The 18,668-nt window shown below is 43.2% G+C and overlaps 1 protein-coding gene across 1 annotated transcript in view; it reads right to left on the bottom strand.

Moving 5' to 3' along the window:
- The window catches only part of FYB2 (FYN binding protein 2), an 87,229-nt gene extending 69,439 nt beyond the window's left edge, over positions 1-17,790 (bottom strand). The window contains 3 exon segments of the mRNA XM_067025757.1: positions 10,198-10,231; positions 12,627-12,788; positions 17,040-17,790. Coding sequence (XP_066881858.1) covers positions 10,198-10,231; positions 12,627-12,788; positions 17,040-17,790 — 947 coding nt within the window.
- Positions 17,791-18,668: the final 878 nt, after the last annotated feature.

The following is an 18,668-nucleotide window of genomic DNA, read 5'->3' as shown; positions in this document are numbered from 1 at the left end:
TGAACCCAGGCTCTTGCACCTTCCCATACAGAAAAGTGCTAAATTCATTCACTTGAGATTTTTGTTTTTCCTTTAATTAGTAGAAATCTTTTGATGTTCAACTACCTGATGTTTGCAAAACTCCTCTATACCCTGGCTCTTCCCTTATCTCTTGGGAACAGTCTCTCAGAGCTATCTGAGAGGCTGTCACCCGGGCTTCAGTCCTTAACAAGTCTGCCAAATAAAACACAATTCTCAGCTTTTAGGTTGTGCATTTTTTTTTTTAGTCGACAGACATCACCTTCAAGAAAGTCCTTCTCCTGCTACCTTTTCCCGAGAGCCCTCTTCCCCACCTGTTTCCATCTACCATAATTCTTCGCTTTATACCATTCTTAATAGTTGTCATAAATCTTTAAATTATTTCATTACTTTCATTAGTTTAATTCTGTCTCTTTTACTCTGGGGTCTTATACTGTATCACTCACTGCTGGGTCCCCAGTGACTAACACTACAGGCTCCCAGTGGTCTGGGTCCTCCTCTGATGCTCACAGAAATACTGAAAACTCCTACTAGATGGACAGGTAGATGATGTCATATCATTAATTTTTTCATTGAGCTCCTCCTCTGTGCCAGGCACTGTTCTAGAATATAAAGGCAAATGAGAGACAAGGTCCTTGAACTCAAGACTCTCATGGTCTCAAATAACACAGAAAATAAATAACTAGAATAAACATTATCATTGGAAGCATTAATAAATACTAGCAGAAGGATAAAGCAGCCTTATATATGGAACAGATAGTATCTTGGGAGAGAAAACATGAGCTATAGTCAGGGAGGCTGACATTTCAGCATTTATCATTACCTTACATTATACCATCATTTGCTTATTTATTTTTCTTCCCAGCTAAAATGTATGCATCACGAGGGCAGAGACTTTTTTGTTTTCTGTTGGATTACCAGCATCTAAATGATGTCTGGCACATACTTGGGGTGCAAAAAAGATTAATTGAATGAATGAATGAACGATCGAACAAATCCTGCATGATAAGAAGGAGTCATCAGGTGAAGATCTGGGAAAAGACCACTCTATACATAAGAAAAAGCAAGTATTTCTGCCTGGTAAGAACATGATTGTTGTATCTGCAGAGAAGCCAAAAGGCCAGGGGGCTGAAGACAGTGAACAAGGGAAAGAGGAGGTTAGGAGACAAGTAAAGAGCAGCCAGAATGACAGGACCTTCTTGGCCCTTGTAAAGAGTTTGGGATTTTTAAATTTTATTCTAAATGTAAAATGGAGGTGAAGTTCTCAATGATTAGTTTGGTTAAATAAATATCAATAGTTAATTCAGAGTGTAATGGGTCCACAGAAGAGAGGGAAGAGAGGAGAGAGGGCTAAAATAATAAGGACAAGCATGTTGGCGGAGTGTCACTTGCTGGATGCTAGACTAAAAACGGAGAAGAGAAAAGAGAGGATTTCATGTAAATCCACGTCTTCATATGGCAGGAACCCTTACATGATACACAAGGGCAAATGAAGATGTCAGATCATCCTCATTATTTGGCTTTGTTTAAATTAGAAGGATATGATATCACATGTACAATCAATGCAAAATATACCGATAGAGCCTTGGAATGTTTAGTTACATCAAAGTCCATAGAGGGTAATTCATTCCATCTGTCCATCCTTCTCCCCATAAGTCTGTTTATCTGTCACTCCATTGGTCCATCACTTACTTAGTTAGTACATAATTATTACTTGCATGTCTACTTCCTGGGGAAATAAAGGTGAAAAAGACATGATCCATTCCCTCACTGAGTTTACAGTCTAACAGAAATGTCCCAAAATCCCTCATGTTGAAAAAATTTTGACACAAGACACTGTGGTTGAAAATATTTATAAACACACAGTTCTGAGTTCACAACCTGGATAAGCTCTGTATTATCTTATACTTTAGGTCAAGTCATGAAATGTCTCTGAGCCCGTGGTTTCTCTTCTACAAAATGGGAATATTAGTTTTGCCCTCTTAAAATGGTTATGAGGTTCAAATGAGTCTAACAGATATAAAGGGCTGAGCAATGCCCAGGACGTGCCCAGTAACCAAGTTAGTTTTCACTCAACTTTTCTGAATATACCCATGTACAAAAAAAGGCTCCAAGTCTACAACTTGTGATTGTCTGATTTCTTCCTCAATCATGACCTTTTCCTTATCAACTGAATGCTACCAAAGAGAGAAGGCACCGCTTGACCCTAACACTTTCCACTGTAGCCAGCCTCCCTCACACAGATCTTTCTGCAAAGAGAAAATGAAATCCTAAGGCCACAAGTCTCTTTCTTTTATATATAATTTTATTTCCATTTTATCCACAAACTCATTTTTAATTAGAAAGAACTGGACAACAGGCAATGAGGACAGTGTAAGGGGTGAATCCACAGCTATGCCACACATGAGATGCTGTAAATATGTGTCAATTACCAAACAACAAACGAGGCCAGGAGTCTCTTAAACCTCGCCCTCTTTTGTCGCAGGTAAGAGTCCCATGCGAATCCACAGTAAGGCGCCTGGGAGGCTGTGCTCTGGAGTTGGGCTGACCAGGTCAGACCCCGGCACTGCTGATCCAGTTGCATCTTCCTGGATTACTTAGCCTGACTCTGTGGTAGACAGTCTACTAACCACTTACTTCATGGGGTGGTTGCAGTTGGGAGTTTTAAAATGAAAGTGGGGGGCTTCCCTGGTGGTGCAGTGGTTGAGAATCCGCCTGCCGATGCAGGGGACACGGGTTCGTGCCCCGGTCTGGGAAGATCCCACATGCCGCGGAGCGGCTGGGCCCGTGAGCCATGGCCACTGAGCCTGCGCGCCCGGAGCCTGCGCTTCGCAATGGGAGAGGCCACAACAGTGAGAGGCCCACGTACCGCAAAAAAAAAAAAAATTAAAAAAAATAATAATAATAAAAAATAAAATAAAATAAAATGAAAGTGGGACATAAACATAGGGCACAAGGCTTTGTCTATAAAAAGTGCTCAATAAGTAGAATCTTTAGGTGATTTTTTTTTAAAGGAGGAAAACTTAAAAACACGAAAGAAGAGAAAGAGCCTAAATAAATCCACTGTTCCCACCACCCTTGCCCTTGGGAAAGGCAGACCGAACAGTGGCCTTGGTATGTCCCTAAAGTCCAATTAAAAAAGGGATAGGGCTTCCCTGGTGGCGCAGTGGTTGAGAGTCCGCCTGCCGATGCAGGAGACACGGGTTCGTGCCCTGGTCCGGGAAGATCCCACATGCCGCGGAGCAACTAAGCCCGTGAGCCATGGCCGCTGGGCCTGTGTGTCCGGAGCCTGTGCTCCGCAACGGGAGAGGCCACAACAGTGAGAGTCCCGTGTACCACAAAAAAAAAAAAAAAGGGATAGTAAGAAGTTATTGAAGTGGCTTGAGCTGAAGCCACCTGAGTGTTCTGGATCTAAAAATTAATAAAGGCACAGGCTTAAATTTAAAAAAAAAAAGTCATTCTCTTTATTTTTGCCTCAAAGTGACTCAGTTTAACACACTGGGATCTTGGGGCCAACTTTCACGTGCCAGGTATCATTATGAGGAGCCTACTTTGGGGTTGGTCATTTGGAGCAGATCTATACTAGTATGAACTACCTAAAATGCAGACATTCATGAAACAGCACTGTAGTTACAATCGATTTAAAAACTAGCCTTTAGAAGTTCTAGTGTTACATGCATACAGTACAACGGCATGCTTGTTTTGTTAAATAGAAACCAATCCCCAAAGCTCCATCTTGTGCTGAGCACTGATCAACAGTGATGGAAACAACAAATCACCTACAAGTTCTAGATTCCTCTCTTTCCCTCCCATCTCACTCCCCACAGCTGATCCAGCGATTGCTGGCTTTCCTTTAAAACATAACTTGAATCCATTCATTTCTTTTTTTTTTTTTTTTTTTTTTTTTTTGCGGTACGCGGGCCTCTCACTGTTGTGGCCTCTCCCGTTGCGGAGCACAGGCTCCGGACGCGCAGGCTCAGCGGCCATGGCTCACGGGCCCAGCCGCTCCTCGGCATGTGGGATCTTCCCGGACCGGGCCACGAACCCGTGTCCCCTGCATCGGCAGGCGGATTCTCAACCACTGCGCCACCAGGGAAGCCCCATTCATTTCTTTATCTCCGTTTCTACCCCCTTGTCCATGTCAAGTTATTTAACCTCTCTGTGACTCAGTTTTCTCATCTATAAAATATATAATAGCTTCATCTACTTCATAAAGATTGTCACAAATGGAATCATTTATATACTTAGAACAGACACCCTATCAGTGTTGAGTGCTATTTTTAATGTTATTGTCATTGTTTCGTTGTCACAATGGCTTCCTAGGCTGCCTATTTCCACCTGCTTCTCCACTATATTTAGTATTTATACAGCATCCAGATTGATCTTTACAAAATAAATGCCAGCTCTTGTCACTGCCTGGCTTAAAAACTCTCCTCTGGCTTCCCAATGCATTTAGAGCAAAATCCACACTCATTCCACAGGTCCTAAGAATCACCACCTGCATTCCCCTAGAGCACTGTGTTTTAGCTGAGCTGCCCGCCTTTCTGGTTCTTGAAATGTTTAGAGGGTGGTTCTTGAGAATTCGCCCCAGCTGTTCTCTCTCCTAGAACATCTTCTAGACCTTCCATAACTGGGTCCTCATCATTCAGGTCTCAGCCCAAATGTCACCACCTCAGGGAGGCTTTTCTTGATCATCCTACACCTCCTTTATTTCACTCCCAACCCCCTGTTATTATCCTAATATGCTTAAATTTTTTTTCTTTATAGAAGCAGACTCACAGAGATAGAAAACAAACTAGTGGTTACCATTTGGGGGGCGTAATATATGGGTGGGGAAGTGGGAGGTACAAACTACAGGGTGTAAGATAAGCTACAAGAATGTATTGTACAAAAAAGGGAATACAGTCAATATTTTGTAATAACTGTAAGTGGAGTGTAACCTTTAAAACGTGTATAAAAACTTTTTTTCTTTATAGTGCTTACCACTACTCAAATAAGGACTACAGCTTCATCTTATTTGGCCACCATGTCATTTCTCTGTTATCATCATTATTTTACTTGAATGCTTTAGGAAAGGCGTTTATTCCCCAGGTCCTATTCTTCCTGGTTGTCTAATACAGGTCCCAGACATAGTCACATAATCTGCTCAGCCCTAGAAGATGCTTGTGTTTCCCACTCTGCATGGGGAAGAAATATCAAAAACCAAACACAAAAGTATGTCCCAACGTGTTAGGTTGAAGGAGCCCATCCAGAAGATTGAAAATAGGCTTATATTATCTTTTAAAGACGATCATCGAAATGAAAATACAAAATTCAAAGTCCGGAAGAGAATATGGTGGAATCTTGAGATCCACGCACAGACCCTCATGCGAGAAACAGTGTACTGTCTGAATCTTTCCTACTCCCGAAATAAATAGCCTCTCCCTGCCTTAGTGTCTAAGTCAGAGATTCCCTGACTCAGGACTACCCTCTGACTCTTCTTAATAGGAGAAAACCCATATTGATAGCTAATGAATACAATATTAGCCAACTCTGCTAAGTACTGACATAGACCCAGGGCTGACTGCTGCCCTGGGACTACCCTGCTTTTCTCACAAACACACATAGGAGCTGCTTATTCAAGAGGCAATGCCAACCAGCTTGGTTTGCACGAAAGAGTGATGACAAAGGATAAACTCCAAAGAGTCATTTCATTAATGCGATATTAATATTCCAGAGATAAGAAGAAATGGAGAGGCCAAGAGTTGAAGAAACAGACTCATTGATCATCTTCTGTGTACTCCATGCTTTATATAATTTATCTCATTTAGTCTTTGGGACAATCAATGAAGTAAATATTACTATGTTCACTTTACAGACGTGCATATCAAAACTCTGAGCTGTTGAATGACTTGTGTAAAATACAGTGGTTGAACCCACGCTAAGCTGACTCCAGACCTGTACTTGCTCCATTACACAATGCTGCTTATATTTAATACACACTATAGAGAGGCTCAGAAGTAAAAATGGCTATTCTAAATGCACTGAGTTCCTAACAAAGAGGATTACAAAATATATCCACAGAAATACAGTGAAAACACAAAGACTCCCGTTTTATGAATAATGGTTGAAAACAATGACAGTTTGAGATTAGAGAAGAAAGTAGTCTTTAGATGTTTTTAAAACTGTCATGTAAAGAAGGAGTAAAGACAACATCTATTATACCAATGAATAGATGTTGGAGGGATGGTTGGGAATCTAGAGTAAGGAAGTCATTTCTTTTTCCAGCCCAACTTGAAGGACTTTTGAATAAACAAATGAACAAATGTGTGTGTGGGTACATGTAAGATATTTTATACACTGCTGTATTCTCAATGTATATAAGAGGGCTTGGCATATAGTAGATGCTCAACAAATATATGTCCAGTGGATAAAATCTGGCCCAACAAAGAAAAACACTGGACTCTCCAGGCAATGAGCTCCCCATCAAAGGATTTTTGAAGAGACTAAGGTTCCGAGCATGAATTCTTGCCTTTGGTGGGAGGCTGTATAACAGCCAAGTAAACGTTATTGAGCACTCTCTAGATGCTAGGTAATGCGCTAAACACTTTACAATCATTACTTCATTTAACCAACACCACAACTGCATAAGTTAGGAACTATCAATATCCCATTTTACATAAGTAGAAACTGAGGTTTGCAGAGGTTAAGGCATTTGTCCAGCACTACATAGGTGTTAAATGGTAAGGCTTAGATGAAAAGCCCAGATTTTTGTTAACATTATGCTGTAATGGCCTGGCTGCATTAGACAATTGCCAGGTCTCCTTCCAGTAATAAGATCTGACATATTCTATTTCTAATCTAATATCTTTATTGAAAATTAATACCATGAACATGGAAGATGTTCTTCCCAAACAAGCACCAGTTTCCATAGAAGTCGTATCTAAGGCTGCTTAGCATCATGGCATTTACTTGTTCAACTAATTTCTTATCATTGACAAGATAAAATTCAAAATCCTTAGCATGGCACTTAATGTATTTCAGGAGCTAATGTTATCTCTTACTTTTCCACATCAGCATACTTCTTTTGTCTGTTTATATTCTCTTTTTTATTACTACCACCTCATTTTCAATCATGTTCTAGCTCTATACTGAACACCCATTGCTCTGTCCTTTAGTCCATCCATCCATCCATCTACCAACTACCAGTCAAGAATGTGGTCATTTCCGGGGACAAAACCCTGCCCTCACCTATCTTACAGTCACACAAAAGGGAACAAATAAGTAAGCCTACCTAATCCTGACCTATCATACAGGATACATCTCAAGGTTTTTTTCCTTCTACGAAGCCACACCTAAGTATTCTGGTACCTCTTCATCTCTTGTCTTTCACTCTTATAGCAGTATGGCCCATATCATAACCGAAGTATAGTGAGTCTCATTTTAGATGAGGTTAGGTTCTAAAGTCAGTGTGAAAGGACAGAATAGTGAAACTGTCCTTGTAAATCCCTTAGGAAGAAGGTGTCACGTTAGAGGCTGACTACAGTTTGCCAATACTTGCCTATTACAGCAAGTTTGCACCCCCATGTTGAAATGGTTGATTAAAGTGCCAGAGAAGGAGTCAGCTTAGTTTAGAGCCAAGCTGTAGGGAAAATGCATATCTAGCTGAACACTAGATTATGAGTGTGCTGAATCACACTCATAATCATACTGAGATGCTCACAGTATTTGAGGCAAGAGGGAATTAAGACTGACTCAGAGCACAGCAGAATTACACTGTCCCCTCAAACTGTGATACTGAGGCCCATGTTCATTGAGTAAATAGTGCAAATCATCTCCCAAGCCTTCTAAATTTTTTTCTGTCTTTCATATAAATGCACATAGAAGGTGGCTCCACTGACCTACCTCATGACATCCTTGAACTCTTTCAAACAGACAACTGAACCAGGAGTTCCTAGAACACATGAATCTTTTCTAGCATCATTCAGTCTGTTCCTTGTTGAACAAGAGCATTGTATCAAGTCCTTGGTGTACAAGATCCTCCATGATTTGATTCCTGTCTCCCTCCCATTTCTTTCCATTCCTAACTATACTTTCTATGCTCTAACTCAAGTAGTTCTAGTTTCCAAAAGAAGACTTGTTACTCCACACTTCCTGACTCTGCCTATAGTGTACCGTCCCATGTTTTCCAACAGATGTTTATCCTCAGTACTTATTTCAAATGTTTCCTCTTCACTGTTAGGTTGATTGAATTAATGCCCCTATTCTTCACCCTTTCATGGGTCCCTGCCCACGGCCATGTAAAGCTTCAATGCCCTCCCACTCTGACCCAGTATCAGCAAAACTGTCTAGATAGTCTTCAACATGTGAGCCACACCAGCTGAGCCCAGCCCAGATCAGCCGAACCCACAGTCACTTTGTATACTGTTGATGTTCTGTTGGTATTATGCAGTATTACTGTAGCAATAGACAACTCATATGTTTTCTATAAAGACTTGCCTGACCCTCCCAAGGAAAAATAATCCCTCTGCATTTTTGCAACCTCTGAAACTTATACCTTTCTCTTTTACAAAATGTAACACATTCTACTATTATAAACATTTAATGAATGAATAAGTAGTATGATTATTTATTTTTATGTTTAGTTCTCCTTCTAAGACTGACCTTCTTGAGAACAGGAGCATCTTTGTGAAGGAGTTTGTACAGTCAAAATAGTTTGGGCATAGCTGTTAGTACAGCCACTGTGGAAAACAGTATGGTGCTTCCTTGAAAACTTAGAAATTGAACTGCCTTATGATCCAGAAATCCTATACCTTGGTATACGCCTGAAGGAAGCAAAAACAGGATCTCAAAGAAATATCTGCACTCCCATGTTCACTGCGGCATTAGTCACAATAGCCAAGATATGGATGGACACCTAAGTGTCCACAGATGAATGGGTAGAGAAGATATGAGATATATACATATATATATATATATATTAAATCCATATATTATATATATAAATGCGATAATGTTATAGATATATGAATGTAATATTATAAATGTTATATATATACACACACATTTATATATGGAATATTATTCAGCCTTGAAAAAGAAAGCCATCTTGCCATCTGCAAAGATATGGATGAACCTTGAAGGCATTATGCTAAGTAAGATAAGTCAGGCAGAGAAAGACAAATACTGCATGATATCACTTATATGTGGAATTTTTTTAAAAAACAGAACTTGTAAAAGCAGAAAATAGAATGGTGGTTACCAAGGGCTGGGGAATGGAGAAATTGGAGATGTTGTTTAAGAGTACAAACTTGCAACCTGCAGATAAATAAGTTCTGGAGATTCAATGCACAACATAGGGATTACAGTAAAAAAAATAATGCTATATTATAAACTCAAAGCTGCTGAGAGACTAGATTTTTAACTGCAGCACACAAAAAAATAATTATGCAAGGTGATAAAGGTGTTAGCTAATACTACCGTAGTAATAATATTGTAATATATAAGTGTCTTGAACCAATACACTGTGCACCTCAAACTAATACAATGTTATATATCAATTGCATCTCAGTTAAAAAAATAGTTTGGGCACACCTGGGTTGGAATCATGCCTCTGCAAGTGACAAACTTTCTGAAGCCAACTATCTTAAGCTGTAAAATGAGGACATGGGCAGCAACTTTGCAGCGTTCTTGAGAAGAGGAAGTGAGAAGAACATCTGTATACAGCAGCCAGCTTGATGCACGACACATCAGAGGGCTCAACAGATAGTATGTGGCTGAGTGATTAATGGACTGAAACTTCGTGGCCAAAGTCTTACAATGAGTGCACCAAAATCAGAAGGTCCTTTGTCCCATTACCGATTCCTAACATCACACTGGCTGCCCACAGCACTCTGTGGCCTCTAATCCGATTTATTACTACAGAGGCTGATGATTCAATTAACTGAACCCAACTGTATCATAAGTAAAAGGACCTCAGATGACCATCTTTGCAACTTAACGCCAGCCTGGTTTTTAAATGCAGTTTATTTAATCTCTCATTTAATCAAAAGTTGCAGTTTGGTGCTTATAAATCTGCCCTTCCTGCAACTCTTCTGAGAAACACAGACACCTGGCATGTGCTTATTGCCTGCTTTGGGGCAGGCTAAGCAGCTCCCTTGATGGGCTACGCTCCTACACAATTGAAAAACGGGTACTCACCTCTCCGGAGGCAGGTCACCTTCCTCCTCAGCTGCTGCAAGAGCAAGAGGCAGGGTGAAAAAGAGGGGTTTCAGTGGCAGCCTGTTTAAGTGAATTGTTTGTTCAATGACCACATCCCACCACCTCCTCCCCCCACCCCGAGACAAAAGGGCAGCTTACCTGTGCCCCAAGCCGCCCCTCCCCCTGGCATCCGGGGACCATCGGTCCTGCATGCAGTGTTCACCTACACCTTATGGTGCTTATTTATGGGTGCAATCTCCTGTATTAGACTTTGACCCCCTTGAGCCCTGGAACTCCTCTGGGGTTTACCTCTTAATCTCTTGTTTCTATCACAGAGCCCGGCAAAGAGAGTATAGCTGCTCAGTGTGTGCTTGAGTTAATGATAACAGTGCCTTTATTGAGCATTTACTGGTGTGCCGAGCACTGTTCATTCTTCCCAGGTCTCATCTCATTTCTCCTCACAATCATCGAGTGTTATTATCATCCCCATTTTACAGATACGGACAATGAGGCTCAGTGAGTACCATGCCCAGACTGACATAGCCAGTGAGGGGGGAGCTGGGATTTACAAAGCCCACTGTATTCCCCAAAACTTAGTCCTATGTTCTCTGTTCTCTGACAACCTTCTTCTCTTTCAGGGAGATGGTTTGAGGCCTGAATTATTTAATGTTTATAAAAGTCATACTGAGCCTTCTTTGATATGGAGGTGGCCATATTATCAAAGTATACTTAGAAGAGCTCGATTTCTCCCTATAGGATAAGTCTTAAGATGACTTATAGCAGTGGTTCTCAAAGTGTGGTCCCTGGACCAGCAACAACAGCATCTCGCCGTGAACTTGTTAAAAAGGTAAATTCTGGGCTTCCCTGGTGGCGCAGTGGTTGAGAATCCGCCTGCCGATGCAGGGGATACGGGTTCGTGTCCCGGTCCGGGAAGACCCCACATGCCGCGGAGCGGCTGGGCCCGTGAGCCATGGCCGCTGAGCCTGCGCATCCGGAGCCTGCGCTCCGCAATGGGAGAGGCCACAACAGTGAGAGGCCCACGTGCCACAAAAAAAAAAAAAAAGGTAAATTCTCAGGCCCCAAACCAAGACCAACTGAATGAGAACTCTGGGGTTGGGCCCAGTAAGCTGTGTTTTCACAAGTCCTCTAGTTAACTCTGATGCATGCTGAAGTTTGAGAATCACCGAGTTAAAATTTCACCCGAAGTTTGCCCAAAGCAGTCTAATGAACAGACAACAAACTAAGAATAAATGAACGAAGAATTAGCTCTGGGCTTCCCTGGTGGCGCAGTGGTTGAGAGTCCGCCTGTCCACATGCCGCGGAGCGGCTGGGCCCGTGAGCCACGGCAGCTGAGCCTGCGCGTCCGGAGCCTGTGCCCCGCAACGGGAGAGGCCACAGCAGTGAGAGGCCCGCGTACCGCAAAAAAAAAAAAAAAACCAACAAAAAAAAGAATTAGCTCTTTTTTTTTTTTGTGGTACGCGGGCCTCTCACTGCTGTGGCCTCTCCCGTTGCGGGGCACAGGCTCCGGACGCGCAGGCTCAGCTGCCGTGGCTCACGGGCCCAGCCGCTCCGCGGCATGTGGGATCTTCCCGGACCGGGGCACGAACCCGTGTCCCCTGCATCGGCAGGCGGATTCTCAACCACTGCGCCACCAGGGAAGCCCAAGAATTAGCTCTTTTAGTGTACCATCCACAGGCACTCCGGGCCACAGTAAGACAAATGCTAGCACAGCACTACGCATCACCCCAAAGTGTATGTTCACCTTGTGTTTCACTAGAGCAAATGTAAGCGAAGGTGTTTACATTGTCAACAGGACCAGGCTGCAGTGGGGAGGGAAAGGGGGGTGAGAAGGTGATTCCCTTTACATAGCAGAGGAAAATACACAAGAGCACAGAAGGCTGGCTGCCAAGGATGCTGCAGGTCCCGGAAAGGACGAATGGGGGCAGGGGTAGGGGCCCTTCAATTCATTCCTGAAGGCAGATCACAGAGGCCCAAGGGACTCCCAGCATGATCCCAGGTCAAGTTCACACTGACTTTCCTCTCTTCACTCCCTCCCCTTCTCCTACTGCACTTGGTTGTGTTGACAACATGGGCTTTGTAGGAAAACAAAGACTCCCTGCCTCCCTTCTCAGCTACTTTTTGTTTTCTTCCTCTTGGACAGATTCCCAGTGATCAAAGGCAGCGCTCTCAGGGGAAGCGGGCTGGCCCAGGAGCGATAAGGGGCCAATTCCCACAGATCTGTCATTTCACAGGAGAGCTGCCACAGCCTCTACGTGAGAATAAGCAGTGATGGATGTCCAGCCCCACAGAAAAGCAGTCCGGCACTGTCCCCTGGGAGTCGATGCAGAGGGGGAGGTGACAAGGACCCGGCCACGGGAGCCATGACTTCTGTTGGCTGGCTGTGCACGGGGCCCTGCGTATTTCCTTACCTTCCCTGTGGGTCTTGGGAAGAGCAGCTGCCTGCCTCTGGAAGGCCTGGAGGTTCACGACCGGGGGCCTCGGTGGCTTTGCGGGAGGAGGACCCAGGGACTTGACAGAAGGCAGTGGCTTGGTATTGGGAAGTTGTGGATGACTGACATCCGGCTGGTTCTCTGAGCATAAACAGTCCAAAATGTAAGTTAATATTTCCACTTCATGGCTGGCCTCAGCCTCACTCCCCTCCCATCTATTCTCCACCCAGCAGCCAGAGTGTCCTGATCAAAATGCAAACCTGATCCTTTTTTGGTTTTGTTTTTTGTTTTTTAAATTTTTATTGAACGGACTTCCCTGGTGGTCCAGTGGTGAAGAGTCCGCCTTACAATGCGGGGGAACGCAGGTTCAATCCCTGGTCGGGGAACTAAGATCCCACACGCTGCGGGGCAGCTAGGCCCACGTGTCACAACTACTGAGCTTGCGCGCCCCAACGAGAGAGCCAATGTGCCACCAACTACAGAGCCTGCGTGCCACAACTAGAGAGAGAAAAAACCTACGCACCGCAACGAGGGAGAAGCCCTCGCGCCGCAATGAGGACCTGATACAGCCCCCAAAATAAAGAAAATAACTAAATAATTTTTCTTCAAGTATAGTTGATTTCCATTTGATGTTGTGTTAGTTTCAAGTGTACAGCAAAGTGAATCAGTTATACATACACATATAGTCACTCTTTTTTAATTTTTTTTTAGATAGGGTTCCCTGTTTAAACCCAATCTTGCCACCATCCAGCTATCCAGAGGATGAAGCCCAGTTTCCTCAGCTGCCGTCCACTCACTCCATACTTCTGGCGTTTAAACACCATACAGCCTCAATCTACATTTCTTTTCTTACCACACTTTACCACCCTCCTTCCCCAACCTTAAGTCCTAACATCTTTCACTCACAAACACTGGCTTCTCAGTTTTCCAGATTTGATTTTTTTTTTAATTTACTTTTTAGATTGAAGTACAGTTGATTTACAAAGTTGTGTTTGTACAGCAAAATGAGCCATATATATATATATATATATATATATATATATACACACACACACACACACACACCTGGAACAGCATTCCAGATTTAACTTTAAAAGCCTTAAATAGGTCTCACATATCCAAGATTTTGTTCATGCCATTCCTCCTGGTTCTGGAATGCTGTTCCCTCACTTGTCCCTTGGTGAACTTTGACTCATTCTTTAAGGTCCTGCCCCAATGACACCTCCTCTAGGAGGGCTTTCTTGATTTCTACCAGAAAACAAGCTCAGAATCAACCACTCTTTGTTCTGTATCCTTTAGCATATTGTTACCACTTCTTCATCAGTGTTGTGGCATATTTAAAGAGCTGGTCTATCTTCCCACTGAATGTAGGCTCCTCGAGGGCAGGGACTAGGCTCTAGTGACCTCCCCCCAGCACCAAGCACAGGGCCTGCATCAGGGGAAATGGACAATGACTATTCCCTGAAAGGATTCTTCAAGCACTGATGACAGGCAACTAACATAGGAGCCATGAAGAGGAGGAACAATTCGTCTCTGATTTCCGGGGCTCAATGCCTAGAACAGGCTTCAAGGCTGGCTTTGTGGTACCTGGGCACCTGTGGATTTTGTGTCCTAGAATTTTCCAGGACAGTCCCAATTTCACGTATTTTGTCTTTCTGCACTGATAAGCCAACCAACAGAAATTTCAACATTATATATAAAAATTATATCTGCCTCTTACACTGAAAATAGCCCCAAATCTTATATTATTCAAGCGCCTTGATGTTTTGGTTTACATAATACAGTGGTTGACTACATGGCAAAGCTAGAGAAGTTAGCTAGTGTTTCACAAGTACCTCAGTGCAGCCTCCTCAAAGCCCTGCTATCTTTTGCAGGTGGGAGCGGGGCTTCCTTTTAGCCCTACCAGCAGGGGTTACATACTCAGGGCCAGAGTTCCATTCTTCTAAGGCTTGAATTATAAGCTGCAGTGTCAGAGATTTTAGTCTTTATCAACTCAGGGAGAAGACAGTGAAACTGAACGATCACTTACTGAGCTCCTAATTTTATTTTATTTATTTATTTATTTATTTATTTTTGTGGTTCGCGGGCCTCTCACTGTTGTGGCCTCTCCCGTTGCGGAGCACAGGCTCCGGACGCGCAGGCTCAGCGGCCATGGCTCATGGGCCCAGTTGCTCCGCGGCATGTGGGATCCTCCCAGAGCGGGGCACGAACCCTTGTCCCCTGCATCGGCAGGCGGACTCTCAACCACTGCGCCACCAGGGAAGCCCTGAGCTCCTAATTTTTAACAGGCACTATGCTAAGCAGTTTACATAGGTTATCTCACTTAATTCTCCCAACAGCTCCATCAGGTAGGTTATCTAGCCCTTTCTTTCCTCCCATCTCTCCTTCCTCCCATTCATCCTCTCTTCATTTCCATCCCTTCATCAATAACTATTTACTATATTCCAAGCATTGTTCTAAGGCCTGGGGCTAGAGTTAAGAGCAAGAACATATAGCGTTCTGCCCTCAGGAATTTTCATTCTAATAGGAGGAGGCTGATAATAAACATGCAAACAAATAAACAGATAAGAAAATCACAGACGGGTGGTGGGAAGCAGGGGACAAATCAGGAGTTTGGGATTAATATATACACATCACTATACATAAAATAGATAACCAACAAGGACCTGCTGTATAGCACAGGGAACTCTACTCAATATTTTGTAATAACCTATAAGGGAAAAGAATCTTAAAAAAGAATAGAAACACATATATATGTATAACTGAATCACTCTGCTGTACACCTGAAACTAATACAACATTGTAAATCAACTATACTTCAATTTAAAAAAACCCCAAAAAGAAAATCACAGCAATCTATTAGTTCTATAAAGGAAATAATGATGATATGAAAGAATGTGAACTCTTGGTGGTGAGGTAGGGGTCTTTAGATGGAGATCTCTGGCTAGAGAAGGCTTATCTGGGGAACTGTCATTTGAACTTAGATCTAAAGGCAATTATGCCAAGATCAAAGAAAAGAGTTGTCTAGGAAGAGGGAACAGCAATTGCAAAGGTCCTGAGTCATAACAAAGTCTGTTCAAGGAACAGCAAGAAATCCAGGGTGTTATCTATGGGCTAGTGAACCAGGGAAGAGAGCAGGAGGTAAGTCAGAGACATAAGCAGGGACCCAAAGAAGCAGAGCCATGAAGTCAGTAAGTAGTTTAGGTGCTATTCTGAGTGCAAAGAGAAACCATATAAGATTATAAGCAGGAGATCCATCCATCCATTCATTCAATCATTCAAAAAATACTTTCTTGAGGACCCACTGAAACTGGCCTTGTTCTTCTAGGTTCTGGGGATACAGTGGTAAAGAAGACAGTTTTTTATCCTCATTTAACTTATATTTTACTCAGATAAACAAACAAATACATAATAATATACCAGATAGGGATAAGTGGTACAAAGAAAACCAAAGCAATGTAGGAAGATAAAGAATGCTGGCAGTGGGGTGGCTATTTTAGATAGAGCGATCTACAAGGTCCACTCACAGCAGATGACATTGAGCTGAGATGCTGATGAAGTGGGGGAGCGAGACATCAAAGTCCTAGGGGAAACATGTTCCAGAAGAGGGATCTGCAGGTGCAAAGGTCCTGGGGTGGAAATAGTTTGGTGTATCTAAGGAATAGCAAGAAGGCCAATGTGGTGAGAGAGGAGAGGGTAAGAGAGGTAGTCAAGGAGCAAATCATATGAGCCACTGTAATATGGCTGTGGTTGAAATGAGCTGGGGAGTGACATGATTGGATTTATGCTTTAGAGGATCACTGTGCCTGCAAGGAGGAGAGTACAATATAAGAAGGCAAGAGTATGAAATCAGGTCCAGGCAAGAGATGGTCCATGGTGGTGTAGACATGGGCAGAAGGCAGAAGTGGAAGCAAGTAGAGGGATTCAGAACATATTTTGATGATAGAACCAAGAGCTTGCTGATGGATTAGTTGCAAAGAATGAGGGGGAGACAGGAATAGAGCATGACTCCTAGATTTTTGGCCTGAGCAACCAAGAGCATGGTTGCGCTATTTACCAAGACAAGGAAGACTGGTGATGGATCGATTGATAGGAGAGCAGACCAGGCTTTATGAAGTTAAGCAGATTGTCCAATTTCATGCATCTTGTAAGAAGTAGAGCTAAAATTCAAATCCAAGTTTGCCCCAGCTGTGTCTCCGTATAATTTCAGGAGATTAATCACTTTACCCAAACCTGAAATTATAACCTAGCAAATGGGCCTAGAATACCTGTGCTGGAGTTTGAGGCAAACATTGCCCAGCTCACATATGTGACCATCCCAAGCAGCAAGCTCTACATTAGAAACACAGTGCCCCTTCCCCCGCCCAGGCCTGTGGGGATTTGATTTCTCACCTGGGGCCTGGCTGGTGAACTCACCATCATAGGTAGGGCAGCAGGTGCTTCCTGCCGGGCTCTTCTCAGGACTGGGGTTTGCTGGGCTCCTCCTGCTACGTGGAGAAAGTCGAACAGTGGGATCTTCAGAGGTGACACACAATCTTCTTTGGGCCATCAAGCGCCTCTGGGAAGGAAGGGTCTGGGCTCCTTTTCTTTCCAGCTTTTTCCTGGGCTCCTCTGGAGGAAGCCCTATGCTTTTCTGCTCTTCCAGATGGAAGGCCCTGCTTCCACAACTGGCAGGGATAAAGACTGATGACACCTCACTTTTCTGAGATAAAATCTCCCAGTTCCAGAGCTTGTTTCTGAAGCTGTTGTTCACCATTACTTTCTTCTTAGTGGTTATCTCAGCATTTGACTGATTCACACCTAACAGCAGAGAAGCCTTCTGTGAATTTACTGAAGAACCAGAAGAACTCCCAGGAGGTTCCAGGAAATTAGAACATTTCTGAGTCTCGCTTTTCTGAGCCAACTTCACTTTCTGGGGTTTAAGAGGCTGGGAGTCACCACTGGCACAGTTGGGTAGGGGCTCATTGTGGTTGGAAGAGGGGTGTTTCCCACTGGCCAAAGTCTTTGTGGACTGTCTGCTTCCAGCGTCACCCTTTTGAGAAACACCTTCTGGGAATTTAACAGGTCCTGGGAGAGATGGCGCATCAAGCTTTTGAAATTTGGCTCGAAGTTCCTTGAAGTTTCTTAACACTTCCTAGAGCATAAAAGAAAACAGTAATGTCTCGTTATTCTAGGAAGAAAGCGGCATGATTAGCTGACTTTACTGTGCCTGCTAAGAGGCTGTAGGTGCTGATGTAATGCCATCACTTATCTATTGAGTAATATCAGCCAGTAATGCTATTGTCTGGCAGAGTGAAAACAACTGTGTGCTTTTTGAAACACTTCGGGGATGTTTAATTTCTTCACAACAAATAAAGAACGCTTGTAAAAGAGATGGTACGAACAATTACTGATAAATCCCTTGATGTAAACTTTTGGTGGCTCTCTGCTGCCTATGCAAATAAACCCCTTCGCGTGACAGTCAAGAACATTGGCAAAAGTTGTGGAATTATGATCTTAAAGAGGGTAGAATTATGATCTCCAGCCATAGGTCAACATAACCACACTTAAACCAAACAGGATAATTTACAGTTTTCCTAGAAACCTTATACTCCCCACCACCCTGACTTCGCTCATGCGTTCTTGCTTCCCCCATACACTTGTCAACTGCTCTCTTCCAACAGTAACGCCCACCTTCTCCATCAACATTCCCCCTGTGGCTGACACGTAGAGCTAACTCCTCCCCGACTCCACATTGCTTCCACGGCTCCTCATAACTTGGCTGTTGAACTTAACACCATAGGGTGGAGAAAAGAGCAATCTTTGGAACTAGACAGGTCTGTGCTCAAATTCAGACTCTGCTCTTTATCATCTAGAAAAATACTCTGGGCAACTTGGTATCATCAGTGCAGTCTCATCATGGAAATAAACTGCCAGTGGCAGGAGGATGAGGGGTGCCATATGTAAAGTCCATCACAGTGCCTGACACGTAGTAAACAAAAGCTACTCATAAGAGACGAGATGATGCTCTTGTATTTTTGA

This window comes from Kogia breviceps, chromosome 1 (genome assembly GCF_026419965.1).
Source record: "Kogia breviceps isolate mKogBre1 chromosome 1, mKogBre1 haplotype 1, whole genome shotgun sequence".
NCBI classification, from domain to species: Eukaryota; Metazoa; Chordata; class Mammalia; order Artiodactyla; family Physeteridae; genus Kogia; species Kogia breviceps.
The sequence above is the reverse complement of the archived record's forward strand: the minus strand, read 5'-3'. Positions and strand labels throughout refer to the sequence as shown.